Source organism: Hydra vulgaris, chromosome 03, assembly GCF_038396675.1.
Source record: "Hydra vulgaris chromosome 03, alternate assembly HydraT2T_AEP".
Lineage (NCBI taxonomy): Eukaryota > Metazoa > Cnidaria > Hydrozoa > Anthoathecata > Hydridae > Hydra > Hydra vulgaris.
The window spans coordinates 25518299-25534614 of record NC_088922.1 but is presented as its reverse complement, the minus strand read 5'-3'; the positions used below and the strand labels follow the sequence as shown (position 1 = coordinate 25534614).

The 16316-nt window shown below is 28.7% G+C and overlaps 1 protein-coding gene across 1 annotated transcript; it reads right to left on the bottom strand.

Annotated features, from left to right (window-relative positions):
- Positions 1-664: 664 nt before the first annotated feature.
- Positions 665-4257, bottom strand: LOC136077690 (uncharacterized). The gene is made up of 2 exons (XM_065791914.1): positions 4062-4257; positions 665-2396 (listed from the first exon to the last, which is right to left on the bottom strand). The coding sequence occupies exon 2, from the start codon at positions 2324-2326 to the stop codon at positions 1730-1732; it is 597 nt and encodes a 198-aa protein (XP_065647986.1). The 5' UTR covers positions 2327-2396; positions 4062-4257; the 3' UTR covers positions 665-1729.
- Between the last annotated feature and the right edge of the window lie 12059 nt (positions 4258-16316).

Below are 16316 nucleotides of genomic sequence, written 5' to 3'. Positions count from 1 at the left end.
ATATATATATATATATGTATATATATATATATATATATATAAATAGGGTATGGAACAGAAATGGAACTAAGTTTATAAATGTCGTAATACTATATAAGTGTTTAGTACTTTCTTTAGTAAAATATAAGTATAATGGTACGCAATGCCGTGGCTACTGGGTCGGAGTTCCTCCCCCAAAACCTGTCATTAGGGCCCCAAAACAGAAAAAATTTTCCATTACGCATTACTAAAAACAAAAAAACAAAAATCTCTTTACGTTTGCAAAAAGGCCACTGAATTTGCAGATGGGCCCCCTAAATTTGCTACCCTAACCCCTCCCCCCCTTCAGTTAGGTTGTGTGGGGAGTTTAGCCACGGCTCTGATGGTACGTGTTTATATCAAATAATTAAAACTAAGGCAAAAACAACTACTAACTTAGATAAATAAAATTCTTTAAAATTATTTATGAAAAGAAAAATAGATTTAATAAAAATCAGAAGACAAACAAACAAAATTAAAATATTAGTATGACAAAAAAAAAAAAATGAATATTAAAAATAAAATAGACGAGGCATTATGTACATTTAAATGCATTTTGTCTTTATTGGCTAAAGATGAAAAAGAAAAAGAAAATATTATTTAAAATAATATAAAACAATAAAAAAAATAAAGTACGAACTAATTTATTTGGTTTTTAATATTTAATTCTAATATAATGTATATATAATGTTTTTGTATTGTATTACATTATCTGTAGTGTAGATGCATTAAATTATCTGTTGTGTAGATGCATTAAACTATCTGTAGCGTAGATGCATGAAATTACATTTATAATATTTACCTCAAACTTTATAAAGATTACCTAACTTTACTTCTGTAGGGTAACAGAGGTGATGTGTAACAAAGATTAATGCTTGCATTCGTTTTGGAGACCCATAGTCTTGGAATACTTTGAGTAAAGAAGAGGATGGAAAAAATATTTCAATGGAGTAATTAATAATAATTTACATAAGAAACTTTCGTTGATCTCTTAAGAATACTTTACACTTTTAGAAAAAATGAAGCATTAAAAGTAAAACCTGACCTAAAACAATTTGTAAATAATCTGGAAACTGGTAATCCGGATATTAATACTGAAAAGATTTACAAGAATCGATCATAGACCCTTTCTAATTCTTAATTTATATCAATGCTATTGTAATGTATTCCTAAAATTAAATTAAATTGAGTAAAGTGATTTTAGAAATCGGTTTATGCTCAATGATGATTATGAAAAGTTATATGTAGATAAGAGTATAGAACTGAACCGTTGATATGAATGCCAAATATATTATTAAATGTCAAATATATTATTGAACGAACCAAGTTGGCACTGAAACGTAGATGCGTTTCTCTTTTCACCAACATTATTCCTCAATCGTTTTGTATCAGTAACCAATTTATAGTAACAAATTGCCTGCGACAAAAAACCAGAGCTCTTGCAATTGTATCACATGAAAAAATAGATACATGAAAAAAAAAACACGAACATTATTAGATAAGAGTATACCATTAGTGGATAGGTTAGTAAAAATATCAATAAAAGGAGATAAAAATAATTGTATATTTGGTTTTTTAAAACCCGACCAGAGACCAAAAAACAAAATATTAGTAATTTGCAATGAATATGGAAAATTATGAATGGATGCTAGCAAAGGCCACAAGGACCGCTTTGATGATTTGAAAACGGGAACTCCATCAGTATTAACGTCTAATTGTTGCTTGCTCCATCAGTATTAACAAGTCTAATTGTTGCTTGCCCATTTTCTTCAAGATCTGCTAAATGTATCCAATTGTTATCACAAGTGTTTTTAAGCTGTTTGTTTATGTTTAAAATATGAAAAAAGTTGCATTTCTTATGAGGATAGGATGATGTAAAATATTTCAAACATTTTGTAAACTGCTTATTAGAACTTAAAGCAACTTCACAAATATCACAAAAAAAAACTTTTTCATATAAATCTTTTTCCTTCTTGAAAAACTTCAAAAACAAATATTTAGATGTTGGCAAAACACTGTGTGGCAATAAAATAGTTAAAAGTGTTAACAACGCCTCTAAGGCTTCATAGGACAAATTAAAACGCAAAATAAAAGTCATTATGCATAAACATGCATTAGAGACATTTATTTTTGAGCCAGGATACAGAGGTGGACTCTCTGAACTTGCATTTTCATCAAACTCATTATTAATTGTTTCATTTTCTGGTTCATCAAAGTCAAATAAATGATCCATAAATTCATCGTCAATAGAATCATTGTCATCAGAGGTGCTCTCATTCTGTTGTTGAGCACAATCAACTTTTGACATCCTCCAACGTGTTGTTCTTGGAACTTACTTCCCCTGATTGCCATTTCTTGTAGCAACCAATTCTAGGCATCTAAAATAAAAGAGACAAGCTGGTAAAATTAAACTTTAGCTAAACAAGATTACCATCAGAAAGACAACAAGAGAACCTATTGTGCTTAACCTAATTGGGCTTTAGGGTGATTCTAAAAACAACTTTTTTTGAAAATGTCTGCTGCCACCCCCTAAAAGTGTTCTATGGAATAAATTAATACTAAATTTAAAAAAATTTTGAATAAAAAAAAATTTCAAGGGTCGCTCAAGACCCTTAAACATCAGACAGGTCCCTAAAAAAAAAGTTCTTCAAAAGCATATCATGTTGGATCTCAAAAGAAGTGAAATTTTATAAAAATTTTAAAAATAATAATCAATTTATATAAAGATTACTAGTTAAAATTTTATGGCTTAAAAACTATCATTTTTTAACAAAAAATAAAAAAGTACATATTTTCATAATTTTTTCAAATAAATTTTTTTAATTTATTTCCATAAATTTTTTTAAATTTATGGAAACACAAATTAAAAAAATTAAAAAGAAGTAAAATGTTTTAAAAATTTCTAAAATAAATTATTTTTGAAATTTTTAAAAGATTTCACTTCTTTTGAGGCCCGATCATGATATGCTTTTGAAGAACTTATTTTTTCAAGATATTAGGGACCCGTCTGATGTTTAAGGGTGTTGATCGATCTCTAAAACTAATGTTTTTAGAATCACCCTATTGAGCTTAAATAATGATGATGCTTATTTTACAGCTAGTTCTTTAGGATATGAAATTTTGTATCAAGTGTATATATAAATATCAAATGCATATATATTTTAAATGAAGGTGTTTAAACGGTATAAAATTTTATAATTTTATTTAAATTTTATAATTATTCAGATAATTCAATATTCTTTTGAAATTTATAAAACTTACAAAATATTTATTCTGACGAGTCTTAATTAATGAAATTTCCTGATGAGTCTTAATTGATGAAACACAGTGTAAAATGAAATAAGTTTAATAAATGATTTTTTACTAACTTATTATTGCTATGTTCTTTGAAAAACAATGAGCACTCTATTTTTAGAATACTTTTAAAATTATTCGGATATATACGGATATATACGTGTGTGTATATATATATATATATATATATATATATATATATATATATATATATATATATATATATATATATATATATATATATATATATATATATATTCGAGGGTCTTGAGGGACCCCTTAAAATATTTTTTATTCAAAAAAATTTTAAACCTAGTGTTTTTGTATTAGATAGAACACATTAAGGGGGTGGGTGCAGATTAGTTTCAAAAATGTTGTTTTTTGGGACACCTTAGTGTGTATATATATATATATAAATATATATATATATATATATATATATATATATATATATATATATATATATATATATATATATATATATATATGTATATATATATATGTATATATATATATATATATATATATATATATATATATATATGTATATATATATATATATATATATATATATATATATATATATATATATATATATATATATATATATATATATATATATATAAATCAATAATTATCTATTATGTTCAATTATCTACAATATAGAAATTTATAATAATAAACTTTTGTGAAATTATAAAGTTGAATATGTATTCGCTTTAATAAAATGAACATACTGAACAACATACCTATGGTTTTGGAGATTGAGTAGAACTTAAAATAATAGAAACTGAAACTGTAGATACAAAAAAACAACGTTTACTTTATTACAAAAATTGGAATAAAAAATTTCAAGCAGTTATATCTGTCAAATTTCAAGAAAGTTTTAACTGTTATCAAAAGTTATATCAATATTGAGTTATAAAACGAGCGACGTTTTTGATTATTGGAAAACAGCGCTAAATTTCCACGAAAGTTTTAGATCACTGGAAATAAAATGACGTTTTTCGTTAAACTTCCAGTGAACTTCCAGTGAACTTCCAGTAAACTTCCAGTGAACTTCCAGTGAACTTCCAGTGAACTTCCAGTGAACTTCCAGTGAACTTCCAGTGAACTTCCAGTGAACTTCCAGCGAAGTCGTAAACTTTGCGGAAAACCCAGCGAACTCGGTGAATTTCCAGTGATCTTTTACATTTCCAGTGAACTTTCACTGGAAGTTCGCTGGGTTTTTTTGTAAGGGCTGTGTCACTGGGTTAGTTTTGCCTCTTTTTAAACTGAAGTGCTGATGTTGCATCAAGTGGTTGTTTAAATAATTGCACACCATCAGCAATATGTAGTCCATGCACATTGTACACATAAAATGACCTCCCATAATGTTCTTGAGAATTAGTCACAAAGTAATTCAAGAGCTCTTTTGCAAAGTTTAAATAATGAATTTGATAATTTTTTTCCTCCTCACACAGTAATCTAATTGCTATTGAGAGGCTTAAAAAATGTTTATACATATTAGGACTACATATCCCTTTTAAAACTACTATGCCATAATATAAAAGGAAACTTCGCAACTCAGCTGCTTTCCATTGATCCAGCTCAACTAAAGACCTAGGTTGGCTTACAAACTCGCTAGGTAGTTTTCCTTGTAGTAGAAACAAATTTTGTGACAGTTGCAATATTTGAGAAGAGGACAGTCTTCCGTCAAGAACTCCTTTAAAATCTCCTTTAAAATAATTTAAAATTCTGCGTGTTACCCCCTAGACATACCAGGTGCATATAATCTAAAGCAAAAATACTAATTATGTTAACATTTAATCGAAGTAAAACAGATATAGAAGTCTGATGATATTTGCCTGATAAATCAGGTAAACCAGTGGTGTACACTAGATTTTCAGATGTTTGAGTTTTGACACTTACAGGCATTGCGCAAACTCCAAACTTTTTTATTGTTTATGCTTATATAAAAAAAAAATGTTTTGCAAAGAATTGGTGTGGTTGGAGCTTGGGAACAAAAAATCCCTAATTGTTAGGCCCTAATTGTTAAGATATTTTCTTTACTATTTTAATCTAAATTCATATTCATCAACAAATTTCAAGTTTCATGCAATAATATCTTAGTGTTCAGTTTTTGTGACCCTGCAATGTTTACAGCCCCCTCAAATTTAGGGGTTTAAAACTTTATATGGTCATAGTTTTTGAAAAATAAGAGATTATTGCATGAAATTTGAAATTTGTTGATGAATATAAATTAAGATAAAAATAGTAAAGAAAATATTTTATAAATTTGTTGCTCCCACGTTAAAGGCTGGGTGGGCCCAAAAATTTGGGATTTTTTTTCTCAAACTCAAATCACCCTAATTTTTTGCAAAACATTTTTTTTGATATAAGCATAAACATACAAAAGTTTGGAGTTTGCACAATTAATGCAAGTGTCAAAACTCAAATATCTAAAAATCCAGTGTACACCACTGGTGTACACTGGATTTTTAGATATTTGAGTTTTGACAGTTTTACAGTGCACTGTAAACCATAATTAAATGATTGGAATGAGTCATTTGGTTCTCATAATTTTCCTCTGCATAAATATAGCACACACGACTTTTAAAAGCAAAATCTTTCTTTATGGATCTTTCACAAGCATAATAACCTGTATGCTGAATTTCTTTTAACACAGCTCTTACTGGTGCATCACAGGTTATAGCAAAATAAGAAACAATATAATTATTACCATTAAATGTAGCAGGTTTGGACGTAATTATTATAATTTCATTTACAAAATTATTTAAAAACTCTTCTGTTGGTGGTTTTTGATGTCCACCATAAAGAGCAACAACAAAAAGATTAAAATTTCCAAATTGAATAAGGATTGGCCATAGTTGAGAATCATATCTGTTTAATTAACAATTAAACAGATATGATTCTCCAAATAAGTGCTAGCAGATAAAAAATTTTCTATGCTACAAATTATGCCATAATAAATATACTGGCCTTCGCCTAAAGGTCTAGTTGTAACATGCTTCTCGGTATGAAGTAGAGTTCGGCTGTCTTTTGGCTAATTATGACCAAAAGATATTAGTATGTCTAAAATATCATTAACATATTGCCTTGTACAACCATGTTTTACAGCCCAATTTTTAAGGTGATTTTGAGGACTTGTATCAGTCACAATGGCATGATCTAATTCTGAGTCTGCTTCTTTGTTATTCATTATTTTGAACATCTTCAATCTGGATATTACTATCAGCATTAAAAAATTCTACAGTTGAAGTTAAATATTGATTATTTGTTTGTAAAGTTGATGTTGATAAAACATAATCATTATCAGGAGATTGTTGTAATGTTAGTTCTAAATCTTCACATTGTTGCTTAGACAGATCTAAAACAGCACTCCTACTCTTTCTCCAGCGTTTAAACCTTGAAAAATAGGAAAAGAAAATAACTAGCAAAATTAAGTAACCACATAATTTGTAAAATAATGCTGAATAAAAATTATTTTATAGCTATTTATAACACTGACAAAATTTTCAAATTCAAACTTAAATTAATTCAAAAAAAAAAAAAAAAGATTTGTCACAATTGTATTAAAAACATGAGGTTTTAAATACAATTGTGACAAATCATATTAATCATAATATTAAGTGGTTGCTGAGTTAAAATGCTTTATATAATATGCGTAATGTACAGAATTGTCTCGTTCTTGAAATAGCTTCTGTGAAGTCATTGCATTTATTTTAAAGCGAGTTATAAATTAATAATTTATCAAAATAGCACAATTGAGGAGAGAATTTGTAAAATTAGATAATTCACTTATTTTTAATTCTGAGATAATGACAAAAAACGTTTTTCAGTAAGTCTAACTGCTAAAAATCCAAAAATGAAATGTTAACGTTTCATTTTTGGATTTTTAACAGTTAGACTTACAAATCATTTTTTTTTATCATTTTGAATTAATTTAAGTTTGAATTTAAAAATTTTGTCAGTGTTATAGATAGCTATAAAATAATTTTTATTCAGCATTATTTTACAAATTATGTGGTTACTTGTGTTTTCATAATGTCTGTTATATTGTCATTATCAATAATGGTATCATTTTGGCATAAAATCTGGTTCTTTAATTTGTTAAGAAGATATAATTAAAGGAATGTTTCATACAAAAATTTGAAAGTTATACTATTTGTGTTTTATTTTAATTAAAAAATATTTTATTTGGTTTTGCATGCCAATTTTTTTGCTGATCTGGTTCTTATTGGAAATTTATTTTTCTAACTCATTTTTAAAAACACTTTTTGGGGTCACCTTGAATAGTGACTATTTTAATAACCAATATGAGAATTTAATTTACATAGGGTAGGTTCAGCACATGCTTTTGGGAGTGGCGAAAGCGGCAAGTTGTTTAGGGGCAGAAAAAAAAAACCTGCTTGGCATATAACTAACAAAAATGCAAAAAAAAAAGTTGTCAGGGGTGGCATGACAAATTTTGCATGATGCTGGCAAGAAGGGTAAGGCCGGCATCAGACAGAGTGGTGTAAAATCTCCTGGGCCTTCAAGAGACCTAGAAATGATATTGTTTGATGCCTTTATAGAATTGATAAAGGTAAAAAAATTATAACTATTTAAATTAAAAAACTATGAATTTAATAAAAGATTTTTCTCTAAAACTACTGCATATTGTGGTTGTTGAGTAGTGTGTTAAAAAAGCCAAAGAAAAAAAACAGTTTTTTTATTTAAATATATACATATATATATATATATATATATATATATATATATATATATATATATATATATATATATATATATATATATATATATATATATATATATGCATACATATATTATATATACCAATATATGTTTTATATCAATTTACTATTCCTTGTTCTTCTCACATCTAAGTTATTGTTGCACTGTTTGAGGTCAAAAAGGTAGTTTTCTATTACATCGTATAAACAGTTTACAACGCACTTCCTTAAGAATTATGACATTTCCTCCCTTACGATCTAATATCGAAAATAGGTTTTCTGAATTAAAAATTCTGAAATTTCAAGACCTTGTAAAGCTTTATAATTGTCTCTTTGTGATTGATTTTCTTCAAAATAATCTACCAAATTCGTTCAATAATTTTTTTATTAAAATAAGTAACACACACAAATATTACACTCGAAATACTGAAAATTTTAACTTGCACACTTCCTTTTCAGCACTATCAAATATGGCAAGCTCTCTATTAAAAATCAATGTATTTCTCACTGGAACCAAATTATACCATTTATAAAAAAAAAGGATTTTAACTAAATACCCTTTTATTACTAACATTCTTCTTCTCAATCGAAACCAAATTAAGAAATTCATGTTTGAGTATATATTTAATGAATAACAATTTTATCTTTTATTATTATTTCTTTTTTTATATTACTGTATTTATAAAACTATTATTACCTTTATTTTATACTGTCTTTTTTAACTCTACTAATATTACTATTATTATTATTAATATAATATTATTATTAATATTATTTATAATGATAGTGATAGTGATTCAATTGTAGTAATAGTTTCTATGGTTATTGTCCTAACTTTTGCAATTGTTATGTTTATTTTATTAATTTCTGTCGTAGTTATAAACTTTACTATAATTATTTTTACCATTAGTTATAATTTTTAGTAAAGCTATCATGATATAGTTACTATTTGTTTTTTATTCACATTATTATTAATATTATTATTTTTATTATATTATTATAGCAATTATTAATATCATCTTTACTTATTAGTGCTTTATTTTTCTTTCTTTCTTTCTTTTTTTTTTTTTTATTTATAATTCTTTCTGTGTTTTATTTATTTTTTTTTTGTTTTTTTTCAGGTGTCACTCCATTGACTAGTTTTTAACTATATGAGTGACACCTAACATTATTTATGTGAGTTTATGAATATAATTGTAAATTTTCATATTTTATGGTTAAATAAATGGATTATATACCAAACTTTATAAATATGTGTTTATAGCGTGACGTTTCCAAACTATGCTTAATCTACCTTTGATTTTTAAGGACATTACAATATGATCCTTTTGTTATAAGTTTTCTTGTGCCATTGTTAGATTTTTGAATTGGATATTCGAACATTGTTAGATTTTTGATTCCTTATTCTGTTTTTATTTAGACAGTTTACAACATTTTCTGCGCAATTAAGATCCGCCATTTTTAAAAAACGTTATAAAAAAGCGAAGGTTGTAGTCTGGACGCTATGTGTAATTTTTTCTTGGAAATGAAGTGGACATTACAAAAACTACTTAAATAGTTTAAGGTTGATATCTTGAATGCGAAAAACTTTACGTGCCTTTCTGAAAGTGCTTTTAAAGGTCAAATTTGGGCCCTTTTTTGGTACTGATGATGTCATGCTGATATATTTTTTTTAAATCAAACTAAAAAATACATATTTACGTTAAACGTTAGGTAACCTCTTGAGAAAACCTTATAATAAATAATAAAATCTTAAGAAAAACTTACGAGCAATTCTAAAAGTGCTTAAAGGGTCAAATTTGAGCTCTTAAAGCACTTTTAGGTACTGATGACGTCACGCTATTAATTTTTCTAAATTTTGTGAAAGAAAAAAAAATAACTGAAACGAATTTCGTGAACAGATTATTAAAAGGGAAAATATTACAAGGGTCGAATTTCGTGATTGATGACATTTACATCAAGGATAAATACATTTTCGGTTTTTTGCATGCGTGTGTGTGTGTGTGTGCGTATATATATATATATATATATATATATATATATATATATATATATATATATATATATATATATATCATAGATAGATATTCAATCAGTTTCAGAAAATCCTGAACTTGCATCGGAGTCAGTCGAATAATATTCTGTTAAATTGTCGCCCCAATCATTTGTGTTTTCACAAGACGAACATTTGCACAAATCCGTACAAGTCAATCCATGCGATCAACAAAGACAAACCAGTTTTTCACATTTTGACTTTTTACACGCACAGGAAATTAACTGCAAAACATCTTCTGGAGCAGGTGGAATGAGCATCCATTCAACCTGAAGTTAATTGCTAATTTCTCGCCATCCATATCCATTGGGTTTTGGAATATCGGGATTTGCCTCTAGTGATCGTTTGACAATTGCTGTTACATACGAAACTCTCTTGCAATGACACATCAGAGCATCCCTAGTAGAAGGAATTTTTTGGGGTTCCGGAGCTTCTTTTTTGGAAATAAACTTAAGGTATCTACTATTCGTTTGTATCACTGCATTTCAATCCATATAAATGGCATATAAACTTTTCTATTTGGTCAAAATGGGTTACATCAAAGGTAAAAGAGTCCCCAAACTTGGAAAAAATTGACTTGTACTCTTCAGACTGTCTCATTAGTTTGAAGAATTTTGACTTGCCAATCCCGTAAAATGCACTTGTATAATTGTTCCCGCTAAATGCATGTAGAGCAGGAAGAGATTTACAACAATCAGTACTTAACTGTGAGGCAATAAGATTTATAAGAGTCCGCCTTTCAGTAGAAACGCCAATATCCACAAATAAGTGTATTTCAAGTTGGTTGGAAGTACAAAGATTAAATAGCAATATCTGTGTCAGCCGTGTGAATGCAAACAGTTTCGAAACCAATAGATGCAGCGTGCTTAGAGCGCAAGAAAACTTTTGTATTGGCCTCTTCTTGACTTGTGTGCAGTGATAAAACTTCATCGCTTGAAACCTTTATGTATAATATAATTTTATAAGATACGCTACAAAAACAGAAATAACTTTTACCAAGTAAATAAATAAAACAAAGTAATAGTTTATTAGCTAACCTGACCGCCAACCTCGCATGTCAATTTATAAAATCGTGACTGCAAGTTTACAAAGAGCACATATCCGGTAAGCTGTGATGCAAATCTTTCCGCTGTTCTCTCCGCTGAATCTTAAAATTTAGAGATTCTGATTGACTTCTTCGAGCACGTTCGAGTGATTTTATCGAGCCAGGTTGGTATGGGTCTGTCATAAAATATATTGTGGATCTTTTCAGAATTAGATTTAAAATAAATATTGAAATATCTCCAAAAGTTTTGAGTTTAATGTTAGCAAGCTGTTGCAGAATTGCCATTCCATCGAAAACATGTGCAGCACTTAGAGGAACCTGTAAAACAAATTCCGCAAAGTATTATCGATCCACAGAAGCTTCTATTGTTCCTAAAAGTTACTAAAATTACTAAACTTAATATTAAATTAATAAACTTACTAAACTGAAAATGTTACCTAAATACTAAAATGTAGTGTTTACCCAGTGGGCACAGGACCTAAATAAGACGTCTTTTGAACGTTCAAAAGACGTCCAAAACGTTCAATAGACGTTTAAAAGACGTCTTTTTTACGTCCTGTGCCCACCGGGTAGGTGGTATTTATTAATTATTTTAGAACGACTAATATGTTCTTAACAAACAAATGATATCGGCCTTCGGCAACTATTTCAAGTTAAACTGCTAATTGAATAAGATGATTTATCAATACCTATAGTAACAGTAGTAAATTAACTTACAAAGAAGCTTCATCTTGTTTGTTTTGACGAGGCTACCATCAGGTAATCCCAACGCCCATGGGATTGGACTCAAAGAATAACATAGTATTTGTTTCAAAGTTAGACCTTCTCTACCTCTTGCAATAACTAGCAATCTTCCAAATATACTTCGTTCGGCTGATATAGTGAATGATTTCTCTTTAAGGCAATAAATTTTTTTCAAATTTAAATTGTTTAATGTTTGCAGACGACACATTTTGATTGAAGCGTAAAAAGAAACTGTTGAAGATTGAATGCGTTCTCTAAAGAACCTTTGGAACTCTGCTTCCCCGATGGATTGTGAATTCAATAAATTATCTTTTAACTCATCAGGTGCTTCTATTCCAGAACAAATATTTACCAAAGAACCTATTTGCTCAAAAGGAACCCAATTTGTCATTAGTATCAAAGCTCTCTCTACACATCCGTTGTTGAAATCTTTTCTTGATGGTTTTAGATCATTTGGTGTTTGTTTTTTGGTTGTGATTCCCATGTCATTTTTCAAAATTAAATAAATTTTGAAACAGTATGACTTGTAAGTACCCAGCGTTGAATGGTTCCTTCAGACGTACTATAACCTTATGTTCCCCCTTGGCATTTCTGATCACGATTAATAGTTTGTTCAATGCATTGGTCAGATGGAACTTTGTTAAACGTACCGCTCGTTCTTCTTACGGAGAGGTTTCCACCCCTGTTTTCAAAAAGATAATAAATTGTAAAGATTTAATTTGAAACTATTTTTAAAACTAAAGTTTGTTGAAATCCAAACGAAATATTTTGATGTACAAGCTTACATAAACTGTTGATAAGTACTTGGATGAGTTTTAGGAAGTTGCGTCATTTCGGTCCAATAGAAAGTTAAGAAGCGAGAATAATTCGGACGATCATATGCAAAAAGCCACGGTAGCATTTGGCGTGTTGCCTCAAATGAAAAGTCCAGTTACCAACCTTCGTTGAACGGAGCAATGCAAAAAAAAAATATTTAATATTTCAATGAAGGAAAACAAAAAAGCGGAAGTTGGTCCGGAAATATCAATATCTTTTAATACATTTGAGTGATCATTTTGAAGAAATCATCACCAAACAACGATTTCAAATTGACATAATTCGTCTAGAAATAATCAAAGTATAATTTTAATATCATCATTAAATTCACAGACATAAAGCATACTTAGGCAAATTTATTTACCTCCTTTAAACAGTTAATGAACTCAGGTGAGGAAGAGAAGTTATTCAACAAAGAAAGATTGTTTTCAACTAACCAACTTTCAAAATATTTTATCCTCAGCTGGGTTAGTGCATTATACAGATACTGATAAATTTGAACGGCACAGTTATATTGCTTTCCCTTCAAAATACGCTCTAATGAACTTTTACCTTAAAAATATATAAAAAATATTTTTAGTACTTCGACCTTCTTCGGTCAAAAAAAATCTGTTGCAATATTTGCTACGTAATATAATGTCAATAAAATTTAAAAAGATAAAGAAACCACTCACCGGCTATATCAGTTTCAACTGCCCAGTCTTGTAATCCGGCATCTTTAATCTTTTGCCAATAACAGCTAGAAAAATACAAGATGTGTGAAATACACCCATTCGGAGGACAATAAATCTTTTAAGATCAATATGACATGGGTTCATCAGGATTTCTACCGCTTTTGCATATATAGCTTGATCTATTACAGCGTCAGTTTCTGAGAGACCAAGATTCTCGGCTTTAGCTTTGGACTGGAGCAGAACTTTGTAGGCAATGAGTTAATAGCAGAAAGATAGCTAATAGTGTGGATATCTTCTAATATCCTTTTATGTGTAATTAGTTAGTTAAACCCAGTCCAACTTGGGATATCATTAGAAAAATGACACGGAAAGGTCCAAAAGAAATCCAGCTTCTCTGAAACTACCAGTAACTTACTGTCTTTTGATAACGCGTTTGTTTGACGTAGGTAATCTGGTTCTTCTCGATTATGCTTTACGTACAGAGGCAACTCTTTCTCAATTGCTTTAAAAGATCTTTCTCTTTTTCTTGAAATTATTTCGTTAACCCCGTTTTTGTGTACTTGATCAATATTTTGAAACTGAATGACAATACCATTTGTAACGTGCATAGAAGTTCCTTTTAAAGTTTCAGGATTTGTGTCGTTGTTGTCCCAAACGAAGGTCACAAATTTTGAGGACTGGAGAACAGAAGGACAAAAAAATTTGATTTTGCATTGCATTTTGTGCAAGAAATATTTTTAAATAATTTACTTCATCATAGGAAGTTCCATGTCCTAATTTACTTAGCCATTTCATTTACTCTTTTGATCCAGTTTTTTGTTTCGTACTTAACCCTAATAACACGTGTTTAGAGCATCGATGATGGCCGTTCGTTACGTTGTAAATAACATCTTTCCAAAGAGAGTTTATTTTGACAATTCATCTTTTACTAATTCTAGCACAAAATAGAATTTTTCAAAAAGTTGATGCAGAAAAGATGGAATTTCAGTTTTAACTCTTAGTAACTCGTCTTCATTAGGAGGCCATTTAAAGTATGTTTTTTTCATAGACAAAACCTCGCTGCGAATCTCTTTTGCGACATGATCGATAAGCGGTTCAATCGGTTTTGGATTATTCTTTTTTTCTAGATTCTCAATTGTTTTTAAAAAAACTTCAATGATTTTTCCCTTCTCAATGGTATCGTTGTATAAGAAAGAATAGCCGTTTTTTGGTGACCACATTTGAACAGACCCGCCGAATTCTGCAACTTCAGCATCCTGCAAAGTCCTTCTATCTGGAATCTTTGTTTTATCTGTGCAGTTTTCCTTGTAAAATTCAAATAGCTTACTTGTATGAATAATCTTTAAATTGTCTAATACGTGTTCTTTCACATAGTCGAAGAGCAAACGCATAATTGTATCTTCTGTTATAACAAAAAGAGTTTTTTGGGGTCTTGTATATTTGAGGTAACAAGACCGATGATATTATAACTCTAAGGAAATTATGGTTTGCCATTCTGTGCCCGATATACTAGCTATGAGTCGTGGGTTGTCAGCTTTACTTACAGCGTTTTCTTTTAACATGTTTGCTGCACTTTCCTTTACGCATTTTGTTAGCGTTTCATATCCGCTCCTATCTTTATTAGTCTTTTTGCAATAGCAAATGCAACATCCATCATCCGCAATAATTTTTCCTAAAACAAGGGAATTATTTTAACTTGAAGTAGTACGTAAAACAATAAAAAACGTGAAAACTGAGGGTAATATTATTTGCGTTGCAATTGCCATCCAATGGTTTTTTAATTTATCTGATCTGTCTCTTTTCCGAGCTGAGATTCTGCGCTTAGATGAGGATGCATTATCCACGCCTACATTCTCGTTGACTTTTCTGCTCTACTTTTCCGATGTTGTAGAATGTGTAAAGTTTTTATATTTACATACTTATCGTAACATCTTTGATGGAGCAAGAATGTTTATGATTTTAAAGTCATTTCGAATTTGACTATAGTAAAAAAAAAAAAATATTATTATCAAATCCATGCTATTTATTGTTTTTCCGTACCATTGCTTTAGGCATATGTAAAGAAATAAATTGAGGTGGACATTTAGTTTGTGACTTACCAAGCATTCTTCACTTTCGCAAGCGCATTTTTAGTTTGTTATTATTATGAGCAACTTCTCCTTGAGGAAGTATGCAAGCATTTTTAATTTATTTTTTAGGAGCTAGATTAAGATGCTGTATTTTTTTGCTACTCGCCATTATTTACTTTAATAATAATATATAAATAAAAATAAATAAAACACGTTTTTTTAGTAAACAGTTTTTGAAAAGCGAATATTTTTTAACGTAAACAAATAACGGGAACAAATTTTCTTTTTTAGATTTATTAAATTACAACAAATTTTTTTTATTTTATTACAATATTAAAAAGCAATTATAAAAAAATTTGTTTTTAAAAAAGGTTTATGAAATTTTGATTAAATAGATTTGAATAATTATATTTAAAACATTTAATTTTACATATTGTTAACCCCCTGTCAATAATTTGTAAAAACTAAATCAATGCTTTACGGTATTCGATTTATAAACAACATGGCGGATAATTTATACTTGAAATCCTTACACTAAGTTGCTTTTATTTTTGTCTCTAACTAAAGTTATAAGGAGTTTCCAAGTGGCACGTAAAAATTTTTAAACTTCTTAAGTTATAAGGAACAAGTCTATATAAAAATTAATTTGTCCACTCAAAATGTTTAGTTTTCCTTATTTTTTTACATGTAGCGACCAGACTATTGATTGGATAAAATATTTGTCTTACTTTGGATGGACAAAAAACTTTTTTTTTTTTATCTGATTTTGCACGAACAAAATAATTTTATGCAGGTCAAATGTAATTAAAATAGTTGCTTTTAAATTTAATCTTCATCTATGAAAATGTAGGAGTAGGAGAACTATAC

Coding starts and splice junctions, on each gene's coding strand:
- LOC136077690 (XM_065791914.1), bottom strand. CDS start 2,326: ATGTCAAAAGTTGATTGTGCTCAACAACAGAATGAGAGCACCTCTGAT.